Below are 22,257 nucleotides of genomic sequence, written 5' to 3'. Positions count from 1 at the left end.
CATTTGTATACTCTAGCCTTTAAATAGACTCCCTTTTTAGACCAGTTGATCTGCCGCTTCTTTTCTTTTTCTTCTATGTCCCACTCTCCCGTGTGGAGGGGGTCCGGTCCGATCCGGTGGCCATGTACTGCTTGCCTGTGTATCGGCTGGGGACATCTCTGCGCTGCTGATCAGCCTCCTCTTGGGATGGTTTCCTGCTGGCTCCGCTGTGAACGGGACTCTCGCTGCTGTGTCGGATCCGCTCTGGACTGGACTCTCGCGACTGTGTTGGATCCATTATGGATTGATCTTTCACAGTATCATGTTAGACCCGCTCGACATCCATTGCTTTAGTCCTCTCCAAGGTTCTCATAGTCATCATTGTCACCGACGTCCCACTGGGTGTGAGTTTTCCTTGTCCTTATGTGGGCCTACCGAGGATGTCGTGGTGGTTTGTGCAGCCCTTTGAGACACTAGTGATTTAGGGCTATATAAGTAAACATTGATTGATTGATTGATTGATTCAGAATCGCGATTAAAATTCGAATCGATTTTTTTCCCCACACCCGTGCTAGGTAGCTGCAAACGCTTCCGCTTAGCTGGTAAAAAGTTTGTTTTACTTCCATTGAAACCTCTTTGGTCAACATCACAGCTGGGCGAGAAAAAAACAAAATGTTGACAAGCTCAAGCCCTATCAAATTCAAACTCTTTTAGGGGGTCGGGCCGGGAGGGCTTGTTAGCATTAGAAGTGACAGCTGACAATTTGAGTCCCCATCGTTCGACACTGGTGCCACCTATGGGTTTGTAATATACTGCAATGTAAAACTGGGAGGATTTTGTCATGTTCTTATTTGCAAAAAAAAAAGGTGACCCCAGTCATTCCAGAAGACTAACCATGTGGAAAAAGGCTGTGTGTTCCTTTTTCGCCCCTCCAAGAGCGCCCCTATTCTTAGCACGGGGAGGACTTCTTCAAACGCACCTTTTAAGCGTCTTCGTTTGTGAAACTTTAAAAATAGAGCGCTCCCTGGCTGGGGGGGTCGCCGGGGGACAAATGTCGGAAAGCCACCACCCTCCCATCATCTCAGCGGTGTCAATTATCCAATTCCTGGGATTTCGACGGGGCGAAACTATAAAAGGTCACCGGCGGCGTCCGGGCGACCACTGCAGTCGACTCCCCGACTCCTGTCCCGCATCATCCGTAAGCCTCCTAAACAAAGACCACCCCCCCACCCCGTCAGAGGTGAGTTTGATTCACGGAAGATGGAGGAAAGAGGAGAAATGTGTATTTGTTGCAGAGCATATAACGCAGGGGTGGGGAACCTATGGCTCTCGAGCCGGATGTGGCTCTTTTGATAACCGCATCTGGCTCTCGGATAAATCTGAGCCGACATTGCTTAACACGATAAGAAATGAATAATCCCGCTGGTAATCACAGTGCTAAAAATATTATTCAAAATATAAAACAATCTCATGCATTTGAATCCATTCAGTCTCATTAATGGTCAAAAGGTTTTATTTATTATTGGTTAGCTTCGGAATAACGATGTTATTAAAAAGAATAAGAGATGCACGCATTATTTTGTTGTAAAAAAGGGAAAGTCCAAATAAAAGAGGAGGCATAGAATTCTCTTGTCAGAGCGTAGGGACGACATTGTACAAGAGTACAGCGCCATACCTTTCTCCTCATTGAGCTAAATTGAATCCTGTCTCTGTTTAATTCCTTGCTTCTTGTCTGTTTAATAAATGTCCTCAGTGTTTGAACCTTACAGTTGTATTCAGTGTTAAAAATATTATGTGGCACTCACGGAAATACATTTTAAGATATTTGGCTTTCATGGCTCTCTCCCGACCCCTGATATAACGTAAAAGTCGGGGGGGGGGGAAGCATTGCAGTGCTGGAAGGATCAGCGTCAGCTGCTTGAAGAAGACTTGGAGCTCTTGTCACCTATAAAGTTACATGCTCACAAGCGACCTTTGACTAAAATAGCTTTTAACTTTTGTCGGGAGTTCCTTCTAAAATGCAAGATACGATAATAAAAAAAAATAGCTTCTTTTTTTTTCCCCAATCCAGCAGATCAAAAATGGCCTTCTCAAATTTACTCCATGATGCTGAGGTGACTGCAGCCCTGGAAGCGTGCAAAGGTGACACCAATCACAATTTAAAAAAAAAAAAAAATTGCTCCTCACCCCCGAAACGTGTCGCTGTAACGTTTGGCGTCTTTTTGACTGAAGCTGCCGGATCGTTCGACCACAAGAAGTTCTTCAGCGCCTGCGGCCTGGCCCACAAGTCCATCGACGACTTGAAGAAGGCGTTCGCCATCATCGATCAGGACAAGAGCGGGTTCATTGAGGAGGATGAGCTCAAGTAAGAACACGCAGCAGCATGCAGCCTGCAGGAGAACAACAAACACTGTTTAGTGATGCATTATCTTTTAAATAGCTAATAAAGTACATACAGAATTTGTGTTACATTTAATAAATTCCCCATAGCTCTTAAAAAACACTTAATGTTAAAGCAGGAAGGTATTTCTTGGCATATTTATGACCCTTGGTCATTATTTCATTGCCCAATACGGTGAGATGAGGTACATTTGTACATCTTTTTTAATTAAATAAGAGAGAATTATCAATACATAATAATTAGAAGCAAACATAATGAATAATAAAAATATATCAATTAAAAAAAAAAGAAGATGAACAAACATGTTTGTTAATCTATGAAAAAAAGATGAAAGTCTTGAGGTAAATAATTAAGTATAACTAGTTTCATTAATATTATTTTTGATGAGGATGTTGAGTATATATAATAAATATAAGTGTATACAATAATAAAAAATATCAATAAACATGTTTGATAATTATCTATAAAAAGGTAATAGTCCTTAGGTAAATAATTAAGTATAGCTAGTATTAGTTTTAAAGATGTTTTAAATAATATTAAATAACACAATAAAATTAGTTGAATCAAAACTGTTACTTTTGATGAAGATGTTGAGTATATATATATATATATATATATACTATAACCAAATCTTAAACATGTTTAATTATCTATAAAAAGATAATATTGAGGTAAATAATTAAGTATGACTAGTTTATTAAATAATATTAAATATATATATGTGTGTGTAAAAAATAACAAATATTAATAAACATGTTTAATAATTATCTTCAAAAAGATAGTAATATTGAGGTAAATAATTAAGTATAACTAGTATTAGTTTTATAGATTATTAAATAATATTAAATAACACAATAAAATTAGTTGAATCAAAACTGTTACTTTTGATGAGGATGTTGAGTATATATATATATATATACATATATAAACTATAAACAAATCTTAAACATGTTTAATAATTATCTATAAAAAGATAATATTGAGGTAAATTAAGTATGACTAGTTTATTAAATAATATGAAATATTATATATGTGTGTGTAGAAAAAAAAAGATTAAACAAACATGTTTATTAATCTATAAAAAAAGATGAAAGTCTTGAGGTAAATAATTAAATATAACTAGTTTCAATAATATTTTTGATGAGGATGTTGAGTATATATATATATATATAATAAATATAAGTGTATACAATAATAAAAAATATCAATAAACATGTTTGATAATTATCTATAAAAAGGTAATAGTCCTTAGGTTAATAATTAAGTATAGCTAGTATTAGTTTTAAAGATTTTTAAATAATATTAAATAACACAATAAAATTAGTTGAATCAAAACTGTTACTTTTGATGAGGATGTTGAGTATATATATATATATATATATATATATATATATATATATACTATAACACAATCTTAAACATGTTTAATAATTATCTATAAAAAGATAATATTGAGGTAAATAATTAAGTATGACTAGTTTATTAAATATTAAATATTATATATATGTGTGTGTAAAAAATAACAAATATTAATAAACATGTTTAATAATTATCTTCAAAAAGATAGTAATATTGAGGTAAATAATTAAGTATAACTAGTATTAGTTTTATAGATTAAATAATAGTAAATAACATTAAAATTTATTGAATCAAAACTTACTTTTGATGAGGATGTTAAGTAAAAAAAATATATATATATTTATATATATGTGTGTGTGTGTGTGTGTGTGCATACAATAACAAATAAATCTATCCATCCATCCATTTTCTACCGCTTATTCCCTTTCGGGGTCGCGGGGGGGGCGCTGGCGCCTATCTCAGCTACAACAAAATGTAAATATTTTCTAATATAATACAAATAATAATAGTAATTTAGTTTTCATTCCGTAAACTTTATAGTTACAATTACAAAATTTAATGTGAAAATTTAAATAGTAACATAATATATGAAAGAAATTACAAATACTAAACGTTTAATCAAAAAATATATTTTGCAGTAATTTTATTAAAAGCATGTATTAAAGTTGAATGGTTGAGTAAATCAGATAAAATACAATTAAATTAAATCAATATTACTACAATTAATACATTTAACAGAAAACTAATACATTCATCATCATATTTTTATTCCTTTCATGAAAATGCATATTTACAAGCCACGTACAATTGACACTGTCATTGTTTTTTTTGTTTTTCTTTCTTATACATTTCCATGATCAGAAAGGAGCAGATGGAAGAATAATATTCTTATATTTATCCGCCCCCTTTTTTTTTTAACACAAATTACAGTAATTTTAGAAGAATTATAACTGTTCCCTCCACCAACACCCAAACTCCAACATACTTTTCCATTTTCCTTTCAGCACTTTCACAATGACACGTCCAGTTTGATATCATTTCAGTTTTCTCTTTTTATAACTTTTATAACAAATATATTCTTACAGCTTTTTAAGTCTTTGTTTAGAGAATTCCATGCTTTCACAGCAACAACAGACAAGCACATCTGTTTCAAATTTGTTGGCGCTCTTGGATGTTTGAAGTCATACGGCCTTCTGTGGTTCTCATCTTCAGATGTGAACACAAAGAACTTTTCTATGTCCTTCGGAAGAACTTTATTTCTCGCTTCGAACATCATTAATAGTGTATTCAATTCTACAATGTCTTTTAGTTTTAGTAATCCTGACCTAATGAAGAGTGGATTTGTGTGGTCTCTATATCCTACTTTAAAAATCCGCCTCCGCTTGGGATGGTTTCCTGCTGGCTCCGCTGTGAACGGGACTCTCGCTGCTGTGCTGGATCCGCTCTGGACTGGACTCTCGCGACTGTGTTGGATCCATTGTGGATTGAACTTTCACAGTATCATGTTAGACCCGCTCGACATCCATTGCTTTCCTCCTCTCCAAGGTTCTCATAGTCATTATTGTCACCGACGTCCCACTGGGTGTGAGTTTTCCTTGCCCTTATGTGGGCCTACCGAGGATGTCGTAGTGGTTTGTGCAGCCCTTTGAGACACTAGTGATTTAGGGCTATATAAGTAAACATTGATTGATTGATTGATAAAAATGATTCAAAATTATGTATCAAACTTAACTACACTTAAAGGATGACAACATTTTTTTTTTCAAATGGTAAATTTGACGGCGAGATTGAGGTGAAAAAGTGAATTGACCTTTGTGTATCCACAGGCTGTTCCTGCAGAACTTCAAGTCAGGTGCACGCCCCCTGAACGACGCCGAGACCAAGGTTTTCCTCAAGGCCGGTGACACCGACGGAGATGGCAAGATTGGCGTGGATGGTACGGGCGGCTTAATCATTCTTAGAAAACGTGCAGGAAATACATGCTTGCAATAAGACGTCTCTATGTCCATCTGCAGAGTTCACTACCTTGGTCAAGGCATAAACCGGGGCAACTGACCAACAAGACCTGCTCTGATGGAACAACAACACCCACGTCGACCCCCCCTCCCCCCTTTTCATCTGAATACAAATCATTTTTATACATTTGCCGAAGAGACATTTCCTCTTACGCGAGACGCTGTCCGGAAAAGAAAAAAGAAAGAAATGGCGATTGTGACCGTCGTCCGGTTGTGTTCACGTCTTAAATATTCATTTGTGCTTTCTGTCAAATCTATGCACTTTCCAGGAACATACGGTGGAACAGAATAAATATTCTTTTGGCTGCGGTCTTATTGGAGGTTTACCACGTGTCTTTTCGAGTATGTCGCTTAATAAAAAGGTGTGGACAGGAAATGTGTTATTATGCTGATGTCATCATGTCTACCATAAAAGGGAAAGGCTAGCTCTGCCCAACACAGCCAGTGTGAGCCACTAGATGGCGCTGTCCCTCAAACTGGAAGTGAGAAAAGTCACCTGACAATAAAACCACAAGTACTGCGACACTTGATTCCAGCACTTGAAACATACCAGACAGTGAAGTCATAAGACAAGAAGTCCTAGCCTATATATAGGAACTCCAGTCTTTAAGTTCTTTACAAGTGGATATAATGTCAGGGCTGTCTTGAGGTTCCAGTAACTCTTATTTTTTTGTGATAGAGGGATTGGAGCACATACAGGTGCTGGTTATATTATTAGAATATCATGAAAAAGTTGATTTATTTCATTAATTCCATTTATTGGCCCTGCGATGAGGTGGCGACTTGTCCAGGGTGTACCCCGCCTTCCGCCCGATTGTAGCTGAGATAGGCGCCAGCGCCCCCCGCGACCCCGAAAGGGAATAAGCGGTAGAAAATGGATGGATGGATGTACTAATTCCATTTAGAAAGTCAAACTTGTAGAATGTATACATTCATTCCAAACAGACTGATACATTTCAAGTGTTTTTTTGCCAAAAAAGGAGATGATTATAGCTGACAACCAATGAAAACCCTAAATTCAACATCTCAGAAAATTAGAATATGGTCAGAAATTGAAGACACCTGGTGCCACACTCTAATTAGCTAACTAACTCAAAACACCTGGAAAAGCCTTTAAGTCAGGGGTGCCCACACTTTTTCTGCAGGCGAGCTACTTTTCAATTGACCAACTCGAGGGGATCTACCTCATTTATATATATCATTTATATTTATTTATTTATGAAAGAGGCATTTTTGTAAACAAGTTAAATGTGTTTAATAATACAAGCATGTGTAACACATATAGATGTCTTTCTTTCACAAAGACAAGAATATAAGTTGGTGTATTACCTGATTCTGATGACTTGCATGGATTGGAATCAGACAGTAATGATGATAACGCCCACATTTTCAAATGGAGGAGAAAAAAAGTGGTCCTTTCTGTACAATACCACATGAAAGTGGTTGCTTTTTGGCATCTAATTCATCCAGCTTCCATACACTTTACAAGAAAAACATCGGCGGCAAATTCCGTAGCTTGCTTGATTGACATTCACGGCACCCGAGGGTCTTGTGAGATGACGCTGGCTGCTGCCAGTTCATTATTATGAAAAAATGACAGAGAGGAAGGCGAGAAACACTTTTTATTTCAACAGACTTTCGCGCCGTCCCTTCCGTCAAAACTCTAAAGGCCGACTGCACATTTCCTATCTTCACAATAAAAGCCCTGCTTCATGCTGCCTGCGCTAACAAAATAAGAGTCTCGGAAAGCTGGCGTGCACAAGCGATGTGCACGCCAGCTTTCTGAGGGATCGCTTGTGCACGCCAGTTTTCCGAGACTCTGTATTTAGTTAGCGCAGGCAGCATGAAGCAGGGCTTTTATTGTGAAGATAGGAAATGTGCAGTCGGCCTTTAGAGTTTTGACGGAAGGTACGGCGCGAGAGTCTGTTGAAATAAAAAGTGTTTCTCGCCTTCCTCTCGGTCATACTTTCATAATAATGATCTTGCAGCAGCCAGCGTCATCTCACAAGACCCTCCGGTACCGTGAATGTCATTTAAGTGACGTCTTGGTGAAGATTGATGATCACTCATTTTTAGGTCTATTTTTTTTAAAAGCCTGGCTGGAGATCGACTGACACACCCCGTAATGGGCACCCCTTCTTTAAATGGTCTCTTGTTTTGATTCTGTATGACACACAATCCTGGGGAAGACTGCTGACTTGACAACTGTCCAAAAGATGACCATTGATACTTTAAAGAAGGAGGGCAAGACACAAAAGGTCATTGCCAAAGAGGTTGGATGTTCCCAGAACTCTGCGTCCAAGTACATTAATAGAGAGGCGAAGGGAAGACAAAGATGTGGTAGAAAAAAAGTGTACAAACAAGAGGGATAACCGCGCCCTGGAGAGGATTGTCAAACAAAACCCATTCAAAAATGTGGGGGAGATCCACAAAGAGTGGACTGCAGCTGGAGTCAGTGCTTCAAGAACCACCACGCACCGACGTATGCAAGATATGGGCTTCAGCTGTCGCATTCCTTGTGTAAAGCCACTCTTGAATAAGAGACAACGTCAAAAGCTTCTCGCCTGGGCTCGAGACAAAAAGGACTGGACTGCTGCTAAGTGGTCCAAAGTTATGTTTTCAGATGAAAGTAAATGTTGTATCTCCTTTGGAAATCAAGGTCCCAGAGTCTGGAGGAAGACAGGAGAGGCACAGAATCCACGTTGCCTGAAGTCCAATGTCAAATTTCCACAATCGGTAATGGTCTGGGGTGCCATGTCATCTGCTGGTGTTGGTCCACTGTGTTTCCTAAGGTCAAGGGTCAATGCAGCAGTCTACCAGCAAGTTTTACAACACTTTATGCTGCCTGCCGCGGACCAATTTTATGGAGGTGAAGATTTCATTTTCCAAAATGACTTGGAACCTGCACACAGTGCCAAATCTACCAGTACCTGGTTTAAGGACCATGGTATCCCTGTTCTTGATTGGCCTGCAAACTCACCTGACCTTAACCCCATAGAAAAGCTATGTGGTATTGTGAAGCGGAAGATGCCAGATGCCAGACCCAACAATGCTGAAGAGCTGAAGGCCACTACTAAAGCAACCTGGGCTCTCATAACACCTGAGGAGTGCAACAGACTGGTCGACTTTATACCACGCCGTATCGCTGCAGCAATTCCGGCAAAAGGAGCTGCAACTAAGTATTGATTGCCGTACATGCTGAAACTTTCCATGTTCATGCTTTTCAGTTGGCCCACATTTCTAAAAAATATTTTTTGGTACTAGTCGGAACTAAAATTCTAATTTTCTGAGATACTGAATTTGGGATTTTCAGTAATTGTCAGTACTAATCACCAAAATTTAAAGAAATAAACATTTCAAATATATCACTTTGTGTGTAATGAATTGATATAATATGTAAGTTTCACGTTCTGAATATAATTACTGAAATAAATCAACTTTTTCATGATATTCTAATAATATGAACAGCACCTGTACCTCATGAAGTTTGGATCCTTTATGAACGTATTACAGGTCTACTGAAAATGTGAGCAAATCTGCTGGGTCAAAAGTATACATACAGCAATGTTAATATTTGGCAAGTTTCACCACAATAAGGCACTTTTGGTAGCCATCCACAAGCTTCTACTTGAATTTTTGACCACTCTTGACAAAATTTGGTACGGTTTAGCTAAATGTGTTGGTTTTTTTCAAATGGACTTGTTTCTTCAGCATTGTCCACACATTTAAGTGAGGACTTTGGGAAGGCCGTACTAAAACCTTAATTCTAGCCTGATTTAGCCATTCCTTTACCACTTTTGACGTGTGTTTGGGGTCATTGTCATTTACCATGAATTGATTAACGTGGACCCCGACTTAAACAAGTTGAAAAACTTATTGGGGTGTTACCATTTAGTGGTCAATTGTACGGAATATGTACTGAACTGTGCAATCTACTAATAAAAGTATCAATCAATCAATCAAATTGTCATGTTGGAACACCCAACTGCGCCTAAGACCCAACCTCCGGGTTGTCCTGAAGAATTTGGAGATAATCCTCCTTTTTCATGGTCCCATTTACTCTCTGTAAAGCACCAGTTCCATTGGCAGCAAAACAGGCCCAGAGCATAATACTACCACTGTTAGAATATCCATCCATCCATTTTCTACCGCGTATTCCCTTTTGGGGTCGCTGGCACCTATCTCGGATACAATCGGGCGGAAGGCGGGGTACACCCTGGACAAGTCGCCACCTCATCACAGGGCCAACACAGATAGACAGACAACATTCACACACTAGGGCCAATTTAGTGTTGCCAATCAACCTATCCCCAGGTGCATGTCTTTGGAGGTGGGAGGAAGCCGGAGTACCCGGAGGGAACCCACGCAGTCACGGGGAGAACATGCAAACTCCACACAGAAAGATCCCGAGCCTGGATTTGAACCCAGGACTGCAGGACCTTCGTATTGTGAAGCAGACGCACTAACCCCTCTGCCACCGTGAAGCCCCACTGTTAGAATCAATCAATCAATCAATCAATGTTTATTTATATAGCCCCAAATCACAAATGTCTCAAAGGACTGCACAAATCATTACGACTACAACATCCTCGGAAGAACCCACAAAAGGGCAAGGAAAACTCACACCCAGTGGGCAGGGAGAATTCACATCCAGTGGGACGCCAGTGACAATGCTGACTATGAGAAACCTTGGAGAGGACCTCAGATGTGGGCAACCCCCCCCCCCCCCCGAGTAACCCGAGACGTCAAACGCAAGCGTCATCATACCGCGACGTTTTCAACCGGACACTTCGCGAGGAATTTAAAATTGCAATTTAGTAAACTAAAAAGGCCGTATTGGCATGTGTTGCAATGTTAATATTTCATCATTGATATATAAACTATCAGACTGCGTAGTAGTGGGTTGCAGTTGGTCTTTAAGGTTAGCTTCACTTCAGTGCTTGCAGGACCTTGGACAGAAGCAATGACCTACATGAACAAAAAAGTGTACGAGGGGACTAAAGCGCATGGCGAGTAGAGAGCAGCGAGGACCTGCAGGCAGCATTAGCAAATGTAAATGAATAAATAAATGATCGCCGGTAACAGAATAGTCTGCAAAGGTATCAGCTTGGCACATGACATCATGCACCGGCTGTGGGTCAAGTCCAACTTGTCGATCCGATGTCCAACCTCTTCTTTTCTCACACACACACACACAGTCAGACGATTGAGTTTCTTTTTACCTTCTGCAAAAAAAAAAATAAAAGCACTGAGATCATGTTGGCATGAACTCCTCCCCGATGTCTTTTCAAAACCACTGGAATCATATCCGGTTACTTATCATCGGGGCCTTTCGCGTTCAATACAGAGAGTCAGCTGCAAAATGAATAAATATAAATAATGCTTGCAGGACTGTTTTGAACTTTTATATTTTGTTATTTATCAACGGGCCAGTTTTTCCTGAGGTCAAAATGTGAGCCATAACAGAATCAGAATCAGGTTTGTTTGGCCGAGTATACATGCATACAGTCGTGGTCAAAAGTTCACGTACACTTGCACTCGTTACCAAGGCAACGGCGGTGTCTACGGTTGGGACTTGCGCCGGAAGCTCATCAGCCGAGGTGCCAACTTTCTGACTCAAGTGATGCGGAGGCCCGGCGCCTCGGACCTCACGGGCAGCTTCAGACTGTACAAGAAGGACGTCCTGGAGAGTCTGGTCGAGCGCTGCGTGTCCAAAGGTTACGTCTTTCAAATGGAGATGATTGTCCGAGCCAGACAGCTCAACCACACCATTGGAGAGGTTCCCATCTCCTTCGTAGATCGCGTCTACGGCGAGTCCAAGCTTGGAGGGAACGAGATTGTGTCGTTCGTGAAAGGACTGCTCACGCTCTTCGCCACCACATAAATCCCTCGTGTGGTTTACTGCTCACTCTGTAATACCGTATCGCTACCATGTTGGTACTAAATAGATGATATGTTCATCGTCGTAGGTACATCATCATGGTTTGTACTATGCTGTACGTCTTTAGAGCGCTTGTCGTTAGGGTCGAGCTGAGCTGGAGCCTATCCCAGCACACATACTGTATTTACAAGCCAGCATTCACACCCATGGATAGTTGATGCTACTCAATTAACGTTAACACATTTTTGGGGCAGGTAGAAGAAAATCCACAGAAGCAAAAGGAGAACATGCAAAGTCAGATTCAAAACCGGATCACTATAGCTCGGTTGAGGGTTGCAAGTTCGATTCCCGCTTCCGCCATCCTAGTCACTGCCGTTGTGTCCTTGGGCAAGACACTTTACCCACCTGCTCCCAGTGCCACCCACACTGGTTTAAATGTAACTTAGATATTGGGTTTCACTATGTAAAGCGCTTTGAGTCACCAGAGAAAAGCGCTATATAAATATAATTCACAAAACAAAGCGCTTTGAGTCACTAGAGAAAAGCGCTATATAAATATAATTCACAAAATAAAGAACATAATACTGCGATGAGGTGGCGACTTGTCCAGGGTGTACCCCGCCTTCCGCCCGATTGTAGCTGAGATAGGCGCCAGCGCCCCCCGCGACCCCGAAAGGGAATAAGCGGTAGAAAATGGATGGATGGAAGAACATAATGTCCAATCATTTCTACAACTCTTATTTTTTTGTGATAGAGTGATTGGAGCACATACAGGTGCTGCTCATATTATTAGAATATCATGAAAAAGTTGATTTATTTCAGTAATTATATTCAGTTCTTCAGGTTTCTTCGCAGCTGTGCCCAAACTTGAAAGGGCCAGTGGGACTCAAAAAGGACACAAAAGGGACAACTCAATCCTCTTTCCTTGTGCTTTATTGATATTTGATTTGAAGCAATCAAATAAACTGGGTTATCGGCGTAAATGAATGGATGAAACGAATGAATAGTCGGTAGTTAAATAGAATGGATGATTAGTGGTGTGTTGATTAGTTGAATTGTAGATTAGGTGATTAGAATAGCCAATTAGCTGGATAGTAGGATAGGCGATTAGGGCGATTAGGGCGATTAGGGCGATTAGGGTGATAACCTAAATCAAACAGAAAATAAAATAACTGTTTCATAAACATACATTAAAATAAATGCTTTGCTTTCTTTTTAAATCAATCCAAACAATTCATTTCCACTGATAGGGACTAGGGCTTCACGGTGGCAGAGGGGTTAGTGCGTCTGCCTCACAATACGAAGGTCCTGCAGTCCTGGGTTCAAATCCAGGCTCGGGATCTTTCTGTGTGGAGTTTGCATGTTCTCCCCGTGAATGCGTGGGTTCCCTCCGGGTACTCCGGCTTCCTCCCACTTCCAAAGACATGCACCTGGGGATAGGCCCCTCCCACCTCCAAAGACATGCACCTGGGGATAGGCCCCTCCCACTTCCAAAGACATGCACCTGGGGATAGGTTGATTGGCAACACTAAATTGGCCCTAGTGTGTGAATGTGAGTGTGAATGTTGTCTATCTCTGTTGGCCCTGCGATGAGGTGGCGACTTGTCCAGGGTGTACCCTGCCATCCGCCCGATTGTAGCTGAGATAGGCGCCAGCGCCCCCCGCGACCCCAAAAGGGAATAAGCGGTAGAAAATGGATGGATGGATGATAGGGACTAGGTTTAAGAAAAAACTTAAACATTTCCAATAATATGAATGAAATTGAATTCAAACAATCCAGGAATAAACTTAAACATCACTGATAACTTTTAAATGTACTTTCAGTCAACTTAAACAATGTGTAAACATCAGTGAAATTATCTCATTCAAACATTTTCCCCAGTGAAATGATTTTCTTTAAACATTCCCCTCAGTCCAAACAAACGTTTCTTTCCTTTGGTTTTCTCACCAGTTGCGTCTTCTGAGTCCACACAAGAGCTGTCTTCCTTCCTCTCAGCAGGATGTCAAAAAGGGCTGACTGTCTGAAGCTCAAACATTTTAAGCACGCGCTCTGAGCAGGTGAACAGGTGAACTCAATCAAGCCAAATTGTGTGGAAGCAGGTGGAGATGTTCAGCCCTCAGCTCTCACTGTTGCCCCTTCAGGCCTGGAGTGTGCTCTGCAAACCAGTGGTGTTTTTTTTTTTGCTCTGTCTTTTGAGGTGACAAACATGGAGTCCAACAGGCTGAGCTTCATAATCAGAGCCACTTACAATGTCCTTCCCTCTCCAATCAACTTGCATTTCTGGTTTGGTGAACAAATTATTTATATAGCCCCAAATCACAAATGTCTCAAAGGACTGCACAAATCATTACAACTACAACATCCTCGGAAGAACCCACAAAAGGGCAAGGAAAACTCACACCCAGTGGGCAGGGAGAATTCACATCCAGTGGGACGCCAGTGACAATGCTGACTATGAGAAACCTTGGAGAGGAAGGACCTCAGATGTGGGCAACCCCCCCCCTCTAGGGGACCGAAAGCAATGGATGTCGAGCGGGTCTAACATGATACTGTGAAAGTTCAATCCATAGTGGCTCCAAGACAGCAGTGAGAGTCCCGTCCACAGGAAACCATCTCAAGCGGATCAGCAGCGTAGAGATGTCCCCAACCGATACAGGCCAGCGGTCCATCCTGGGTCCCGACGAGCGGTCCATCCTGGGTCTCGACTCTGGACAGCCAGTACTTCATCCATGGTCATCGGACCGGACCCCCTCCACAAGGGAGGGAGGGGACATAGGAGAAAGAAAAGAAGCGGCAGATCAACTGGTCTAAAAAGGAGGTCTATTTAAAGGCTAGAGTATACAGATGAGTTTTAAGGTGAGACTTAAATGCTTCTACTGAGGTAGCATCTCGAACTGTTACCGGGAGGGCATTCCAGAGTACTGGAGCCCGAACGGAAAACGCTCTATAGCCCGCAGACTTTTTTTGAGCTCTAGGAATCACTAATAAGCCAATCAATCAATCAATGTTTATTTATATAGCCCCAAATCACAAATGTCTCAAAGGACTGCACAAATCATTACGACTACAACATCCTCGGAAGAACCCACAAAAGGGCAAGGAAAACTCACACCCAGTGGGCAGGGAGAATTCACATCCAGTGGGACGCCAGTGACAATGCTGACTATGAGAAACCTTGGAGAGGACCTCAGATGTGGGCAACCCCCCCCCCCTCTAGGGGACCGAAAGCAACGGATGTCGAGCGGGTCTAACATGATACTGTGAAAGTTCAATCCATAGTGGCTCCAACACAGCCGCGAGAGTTCAGTTCAAGCGGATCCAAGACAGCAGCGAGAGTCCCGTCCACAGGAGACCATCTCAAGCGGAAGCGGATCAGCAGCGTAGAGATGTCCCCAACCGATACAGGCGAGCGGTCCATCCTGGGTCTTGACTCTGGACAGCCAGTACTTCATCCATGGTCATCGGACCGGACCCCCTCCACAAGGGAGGGGGGGACATAGGAGAAAGAAAAGAAGCGGCAGATCAACTGGTCTAAAAAGGAGGTCTATTTAAAAGCTAGAGTATACAGATGAGTTTTAAGGTGAGACTTAAATGCTTCTACTGAGGTAGCATCTCGAACTGTTACCGGGAGGGCATTCCAGAGTACTGGAGCCCGAACGGAAAACGCTCTATAGCCCGCAGACTTTTTTTGAACTCTAGGAATCACTAATAAGCCAATCAATCAATCAATGTTTATTTATATAGCCCCAAATCACAAATGTCTCAAAGGACTGCACAAATCATTACGACTACAACATCCTCGGAAGAACCCACAAAAGGGCAAGGAAAACTCACACCCAGTGGGCAGGGAGAATTCACATCCAGTGGGACGCCAGTGACAATGCTGACTATGAGAAACCTTGGAGAGGACCTCAGATGTGGGCAACCCCCCACCCCCTCTAGGGGACCGAAAGCAATGGATGTCGAGCGGGTCTAACATGATACTGTGAAAGTTCAATCCATAGTGGCTCCAACACAGCCGCGAGAGTTCAGTTCAAGCGGATCCAAGACAGCAGCGAGAGTCCCGTCCACAGGAAACCATCTCAAGCGGAAGCGGATCAGCAGCGTAGAGATGTCCCCAACCGATACAGGCGAGCGGTCCATCCTGGGTCTTGACTCTGGACAGTCAGTACTTCATCCATGGTCATCGGACCGGACCCCCTCCACAAGGGAGGGGGGGACATAGGAGAAAGAAAAGAAGCGGCAGATCAACTGGTCTAAAAAGGAGGTCTATTTAAAGGCTAGAGTATACAGATGAGTTTTAAGGTGAGACTTAAATGCTTCTACTGAGGTAGCATCTCGAACTGTTACCGGGAGGGCATTCCAGAGTACTGGAGCCCGAACGAAAAACGCTCTATAGCCCGCAGACAAAGTGCTTGGCCGCAGAACTGGACTAGAGGAGGGTAACCACCAATGTCTTGCCCTTATGTGCACAGGACACAGTCCCACAGTTAAGAGCCAACTTAATTGGAGAAGAAGATAAACAACGGTACAACTGCAGACTCCTCCACAACTCAGCGAGAGATTGGAACATCCAGGTGGATCTAAGCCAGAGGCTCGCATTCCCACCCAAACTCTCAGTGACCAACCTGCGGCAAGAATTGGTCCTTCGGTACAATGCCTGCCAGCGTGTCCTCATTGCTGAGCTGAAAGTCCTTTAGGAGAATGCCGTCGATGAGGCATAGGATAGGAAAAGGCTGCGCTCCGCCAACTTAGCAGCCGAAGCAGAGGAACAAGGCTGGAGTTTAGGTTGCGTCCGGTGGAGGTGGTCTGCAGAGGCTTTGTGGCCAGCTCTGCCACATGGTTCCTAAAGAAGTGGGAATCAGAGGCCAGGCCTAGCAGAAGGCAAACCAAAATCATGCTATCGTCACTGAAAGGAGCAGCCACTGGCAGTGTCTGAAACGGAGAGACACCAAGGGCTGTAAAATTCTCGCATGAAGCCGTCAGACAGCACATACTTAGTTGGGGTGGGCCAGCCTTGGATGAGGGTGTACTGTATTGTGATAAAAGGCTGAAACACCCAACAGTTCTGGGGGATGATTTGTTGTTTGGCAACCCATAGCAGTCAGTTCCAAATACCACCCAAGAATATATCCAACCCCACTTAAGATGTCTCTCCAGTATTGTGCTGATTTCTTCCGGGATTGTAAGAACCAGTCCTATATAACAATCTTATTCTGTTCTTAAAATTGAATCAAAACAACTAATGTGTAGTGTAGGGAAATTTTTGTTGTAATATTTTCCGAAAGTTGAGACATTAGTAGCATCACACTTAATAATATATCTCATCCATCAATCTCCTTCCGCTTATCAGAGGTCGGGTCGCGGCAGCCTAAGCAGGGAAGCCGGACTTCCCTCTCCCCAGCCACTTGGTCCAGCTCCTGCCGGGCGGATCCCGAGGCGTTCCCAGGCCAGCCGGAGACATAGCCTTCCCAACGTGTCCTGGGTCTTCCCCGTGGCCTCCTACCGGTCGGACGTGCCCTAAACACCTCCCTAGGGAGGCGTTCGGGTGGCATCCTGACCAGATGCCCGAACCACCTCATCTGAATCCTCTCGATGTGGAGGAGCGGCGGCTTTATTTTGAGCTCCTCCCAAATGACAAAGGTTCTCACCTTAATAGGAGTTAATTGATTCACTTCACTATTCATCCATCCATCCATCCGTCCGTCCATCTTCTTCCGCTTATCAGAGGTCGGGTCGCAGTGGCAGCAGCCTAAGCAGGGAAGCCCATACTTCCGTCTCCCCAGTCACTTCGTCCAGCTCTTCCTGGGGGATCCCGAGGCGTTCCCAGGCCAGCCGGGAGACATAGTCTTCCCAACGTGTCCTGGGTCTTCCCCGTGGCCTCCTACCGGTCGGACGTGCCATAAACACCTCCCTAGGGAGGCGTTCGGCCGGGCATCTGGAACCACCTCATCTGAATCCTCTCGATGTGGAGGAGCGGCGGCTTTATTTTGAGATCCTCCCAAATGACAAAGGTTCTCACCTTAATAGGAGTTAATTGATTCACTTCACTATTCATCCATCCATCCATCCGTCCGTCCATCTTCTTCCGCTTATCCGAGGTCGGGTCGCAGTGGCAGCAGCCTAAGCAGGGAAACCCAGACTTCCCTCTCCCCAGTCACTTCGTCTAGCTCTTCCCGGGGGATCCCGAGGCGTTCCCAGGCCACCCGCAAGACATAGTCTTCCCAACGTGTCCTGGGTCTTCCCCGTGGCCTCCTACCGGTTGGACGTGCCCTAAACACCTCCCTAGGGAGGCGTTCGGGTGGCATCCTGACCAGATGCCCGAACCACCTGATCTGAATCCTCTCGATGTGGAGGAGCGGCGGCTTTAATTTGAGCTCCTCCCAAATGACAAAGGTTCTCACCCTATCTCTAAGGGAGAGCCAGGAAACTCATTTGGGCCGCTTGTACCCGTGATCTTGTCCTTTCGGTCATGACCCAAAGCTCATGACCATAGGTGAGGATGGGAACGTAGATCGACCGGTAAATTGAGAGCTTTGCCTTCCGGCTCAGCTCCTTCTTCACCACAACGGGTCGATACAGCGTCCGCATTACTGAAGACTCCGTACCTGTCGATCTCACGATCCACTCTTCCCTCACTCGTGAACAAGACTGCGAGGTACTTGAACTCCTCCACTTGGGGCAGGGTCTCCTCCCATACCCGGAGATGGCACTCATATCAATCTTCAATAAAACAAAACCAGGGAACGTTTTGAATTTGTAGAACAGTAAAACTGTGTTTAAGTTATTTAAGAACTTCCTGTAGGAATAAAGGGATGTTGGTTCAAGTTCTGGTCAGGGTAAGTCTTACCTTTTTTTTAATTCCCCATATATAGAAATGCTAATGTTGACAGGTATGTCCTCTACCCTCTTATTAAATAGGAGCAACGTCAGTAAAGAGCTGTACAAGGCATCGAGTAACGTCAGTAGTTAATTATGCACCAGGCAACGTCAGAGGATTGCACAAAAGGTGTTATTACCTTTCTGTCTGAGCCGAAATAATTTTCTCTTTTGTTTAGCCCGACTAAGCTCTCTATGTACTTTGCTAATTCAACGAAATAATTTTGGCGGCCACATGTTCAAAAAGCTAAGTACAGTGGTGGGAGGAAAACTTCTCCCTTCATTATTCATTCGTCTTATTTTGCATATTTCAGAGAACCAACAGTAGATATTTGAGTTTGGATTCTGTAAAAGTTACAGAAGCACTCTGCAAAAATGTGAGTCTCTCACAAGTTTATTTAAAGGGGTACATTATCACAATTTCAAAAGGGTTAAAAACAATTAAAATCAGTTTCCAGTGGCTTGTTGTATTTTTCAAAAATTTTTTCAAAATGTTACCGGTCCCGGAATATCCCGAAACAAAGCTTTAAAGTGCCTTATTTTCGCTGTCTTCAAAACCATTTCCCTGTGACGTCATACAGGGCTGCCAATACAAACAACATGGCGGTTACCACAGCAAGATGTAGCGACATTAGCTCGAATTCAGACTCGGATTTCAGCGGTTTAAGCGATTCAATAGATTACGCATGTATTGAAACAGATGGTCGGAGTATGGAGGCAGATAGCGAAAACGAAATTGAAGAAGAAATTGAAGCTATTGAGCGAATAGCTTTTGACGCCATTCGGCCGTAGCGTGGGTGTACCTAATGAAGTGGCCCATAGCATGGCTGCCTTATTAGCATCGCCGGTAAAATGTGCGGACCAAACGATCAGGACTTTCGCATCTTGTGACACTGGAGCAACTTAAACCCGTCAATTGGTAAGTGTTTGTTTCGCATTAAATGTGGGTATCTAGTTTCAAATGTACATACAGCTGGCGTAAATAGCATGTTAGCATCGATTAGCGTAGCATGTTAGCATCGATTAGCTGGCAGTCATGCCGTGACCAAATATGTCTGATTAGCACATAAGTCAACAACATCAACAAAACTCACCTTTGTGATTTCGTTGACTTAATGGTTGCAAATGCATCTGCAGGTTATCCATACATCTCTGTGCCATGTCTGTCTTAGCATCGCCGGTCAAATGTGGAGACACTCTGGTACATTCAATGGGGGTCTGGCGGCAGATTTCTTGCCAGTGGTGCAACTTGAATCCCTCCCTGTTAGTGTTGTTACTTAATCGTTACTTAATGGTTGCAAATGCATCTGCAGGTTATCCATACATCTCTGTGCCATGTCTGTCTTAGCATCGCCGGTCAAATGTGAAGACACTCTGGTACATTCAATGGGGGTCTGGCGGCAGATTTCTTGCCAGTGGTGCAACTTGAATCCCTCCCTGTTAGTGTTGTTACTTAATCGTTACTTAATGGTTGCAAATGCATCTGCAGGTTATCCATACATCTCTGTGCCATGTCTGTCTTAGCATCGCCGGTCAAATGTGAAGACACTCTGGTACATTCAATGGGGGTCTGGCGGCAGATTTCTTGCCAATGGTGCAACTTGAATCCCTCCCTGTTAGTGTTGTTACTTAATCGTTACTTAATCGTTGCAAATGCATCTGCAGGTTATCCATACATCTCTGTGCCATGTCTGTCTTAGCATCGCCGGTCAAATGTGAAGACACTCTGGAACATTCAATGGGGGTCTGGCGGCAGATTTCTTGCCGGTGGTGCAACTTGAATCCCTCCCTGTTAGTGTTGTTACTTAATCGTTACTTAATGGTTGCAAATGCATCTGCAGGTTATCCATACATCTCTGTGCCATGTCTGTCTTAGCATCGCCGGTCAAATGTGAAGACACTCTGGTACATTCAATGGGGGTCTGGCGGCAGATTTCTTGCCAGTGGTGCAACTTGAATCCCTCCCTGTTAGTGTTGTTACTTAATCTTGACTTAATGGTTGCAAATGCATCTGCAGGTTATCCATACATCTCTGTGCCATGTCTGTCTTAGCATCGCTGGTTTAATGTGGAGACACTCTGGTACATTCAATGGGGGTCTGGCGGCAGATTTCTTGCCAGTGGTGCAACTTGAATCCCTCCCTGTTAGTGTTGTTACTTAATCGTTACTTAATGGTTGCAAATGCATCTGCAGGTTATCCATACATCTCTGTGCAATGTCTGTCTGAGCATCGCCGGTCAAATGTGAAGACACTCTGGTACATTCAATGGGGGTCTGGCAGCAGATTTCTTGCCAGTGGTGCAACTTGAATCCCTCCCTGTTAGTGTTGTTACTTAATCGTTACTTAATGGTTGCAAATGCATCTGCAGGTTATCCATACATCTCTGTGCCATGTCTGTCTTAGCATCGCCGGTCAAATGTGAAGACACTCTGGCACATTCAACGGGGGTCTGGCGGCAGATTTCTTGCCGGTGGTGCAACTTGAATCCCTCCCTGTTAGTGTTGTTACACCCTCCGACAACACACCGACGAGGCATGATGTCTCCAAGGTTCCAAAATATAGTCGAAAAAACGGAAAATAACAGAGCTGAGACCCGGTGTTCGTAATGTGAAAATGAATATGGCGGGTGTGTTACCTCGGTGACGTCACGTTCTGACGTCATCGCTAAAAGAGCGATAAACAGAAAGGCGTTTAATTCGCCCAAATTCACCCGTTTAGAGTTCGGAAATCGGTTAGAAAAATACATGGTCTTTTTTCTGCAACATCAAGGTATATATTGACGCTTGCATAGGTTTGGTGATAATGTTCCCCTTTAATGAATGCATAGACTTGTCTGTGCATACATTTGGAACTGTTTGATACGTTCACAACACATTAGACTGCAAGAGACAGGACTGGAGTAAAAGATGCTCATTTTTTTTTTTTCCCATACAACCCCACCCTGCAAATGCAACCGATCATTTTATAGTCAGTCCGCCCGGACCTTTGAGTAATGCTTAAAGTGGTGTAATGATGCCACAGGTGCATGCCAGCTGACACCAGCGTGTGAGCAAAGAGTGCTGCTTTTGGCTACTTTCCAGGAAGTGCCTGGTTGCAGCCAGCATTGGACACATTTGGGTAATGCAGCATCCCAGCACACCTGCATATGTTTCAACCCCATTTCGGTCTAATTACCTCCTATAATACAGTTGTGATCGAAAGTAAGGACATAATGTCATGGCTGTCTTGCGTTTCCAATCATTTCCATCCATCCATCCATCATCTTCCGCTTATCCGAGGTCGGGTCACGGGGGCAACAGCCTAAGCAGGGAAACCCAGACTTCCCTCTCCCCAGCCACTTCGTCTAGTGAATTATATATTTTATATTTATTTTATATAGCGCTTTTTCTCTAGTGACTCAAAGCGCTTTACAAAGTGAAATCCAATATAGCTCGGTTGGTAGAGCGGCCGTGCCAGCAACTTGAGGGATGCAGGTTCGATTCCCGCCTCCGCCATCCTAGTCACTGCCGTTGTGTCCTTGGGCAAGACACTTTACCCACCTGCTCCCAGTGCCACCCACACTGGTTTAAATGTAACTTAGATATTGGGTTTCACTATGTAAAGCGCTTTGAGTCACTAGAGAAAAGCGCTATATAAATATACTTCACTTCACTTCACAATATCTAATTTTTACATAGAAACCAGTGTGGGTGGCACTGGGAGCAGGTGGGTAAAGTGTCTTGCCCAAGGACCCAACGGCAG

The 22,257-nt window shown here is 43.1% G+C and overlaps 2 protein-coding genes and 1 long non-coding RNA gene across 4 annotated transcripts; 2 read left to right on the top strand and 1 right to left on the bottom strand.

The window, feature by feature from the left end:
- The first annotated feature begins 1,066 nt into the window (after window positions 1-1,066).
- LOC133541608 (parvalbumin beta-like) lies at window positions 1,067-6,069 on the top strand. Of its 2 annotated transcripts, none has more exons than XM_061885093.1 (5): window positions 1,067-1,219; window positions 2,051-2,121; window positions 2,212-2,344; window positions 5,566-5,675; window positions 5,755-6,069. In XM_061885093.1, the coding sequence occupies exons 2-5, from the start codon at window positions 2,061-2,063 to the stop codon at window positions 5,778-5,780; spliced, it is 330 nt and encodes a 109-aa protein (XP_061741077.1). In that variant the 5' UTR covers window positions 1,067-1,219; window positions 2,051-2,060; the 3' UTR covers window positions 5,781-6,069. The 2 variants fall into 2 exon arrangements, with proteins under 2 accessions (XP_061741077.1, XP_061741079.1); XM_061885095.1 differs by having other exon boundaries at window positions 1,074-1,219; window positions 2,054-2,121.
- On the bottom strand, window positions 2,213-13,702 carry LOC133541610 (uncharacterized). The gene is made up of 2 exons (XR_009803929.1): window positions 13,584-13,702; window positions 2,213-2,369 (listed from the first exon to the last, which is right to left on the bottom strand). It is a non-coding gene; the product is annotated as an uncharacterized LOC133541610 (long non-coding RNA).
- Window positions 11,292-11,930, top strand: LOC133541416 (dolichol-phosphate mannosyltransferase subunit 1-like). Its single transcript, XM_061884824.1, has one exon. It carries the CDS (start codon window positions 11,378-11,380, stop codon window positions 11,636-11,638), a length of 261 nt encoding a protein of 86 aa, XP_061740808.1. The 5' UTR covers window positions 11,292-11,377; the 3' UTR covers window positions 11,639-11,930.
- Window positions 13,703-22,257: the final 8,555 nt, after the last annotated feature.

Source organism: Nerophis ophidion, linkage group LG23 (assembly GCF_033978795.1).
Source record: "Nerophis ophidion isolate RoL-2023_Sa linkage group LG23, RoL_Noph_v1.0, whole genome shotgun sequence".
Taxonomy (NCBI): Eukaryota; Metazoa; Chordata; class Actinopteri; order Syngnathiformes; family Syngnathidae; genus Nerophis; species Nerophis ophidion.
The sequence above is the reverse complement of the archived record's forward strand: the minus strand, read 5'-3'. Positions and strand labels throughout refer to the sequence as shown.

Coding starts and splice junctions, on each gene's coding strand:
- LOC133541608 (XM_061885093.1), top strand. CDS start 2,061: ATGGCCTTCTCAAATTTACTCCATGATGCTGAGGTGACTGCAGCCCTG. Junction 2,345..5,565: donor ATTGAGGAGGATGAGCTCAA/GTAAGAACACGC, acceptor GTGTATCCACAG/GCTGTTCCTGCAGAACTTCA. Junction 5,676..5,754: donor TGGCAAGATTGGCGTGGATG/GTACGGGCGGCT, acceptor GTCCATCTGCAG/AGTTCACTACCTTGGTCAAG.
- LOC133541416 (XM_061884824.1), top strand. CDS start 11,378: ATGCGGAGGCCCGGCGCCTCGGACCTCACGGGCAGCTTCAGACTGTAC.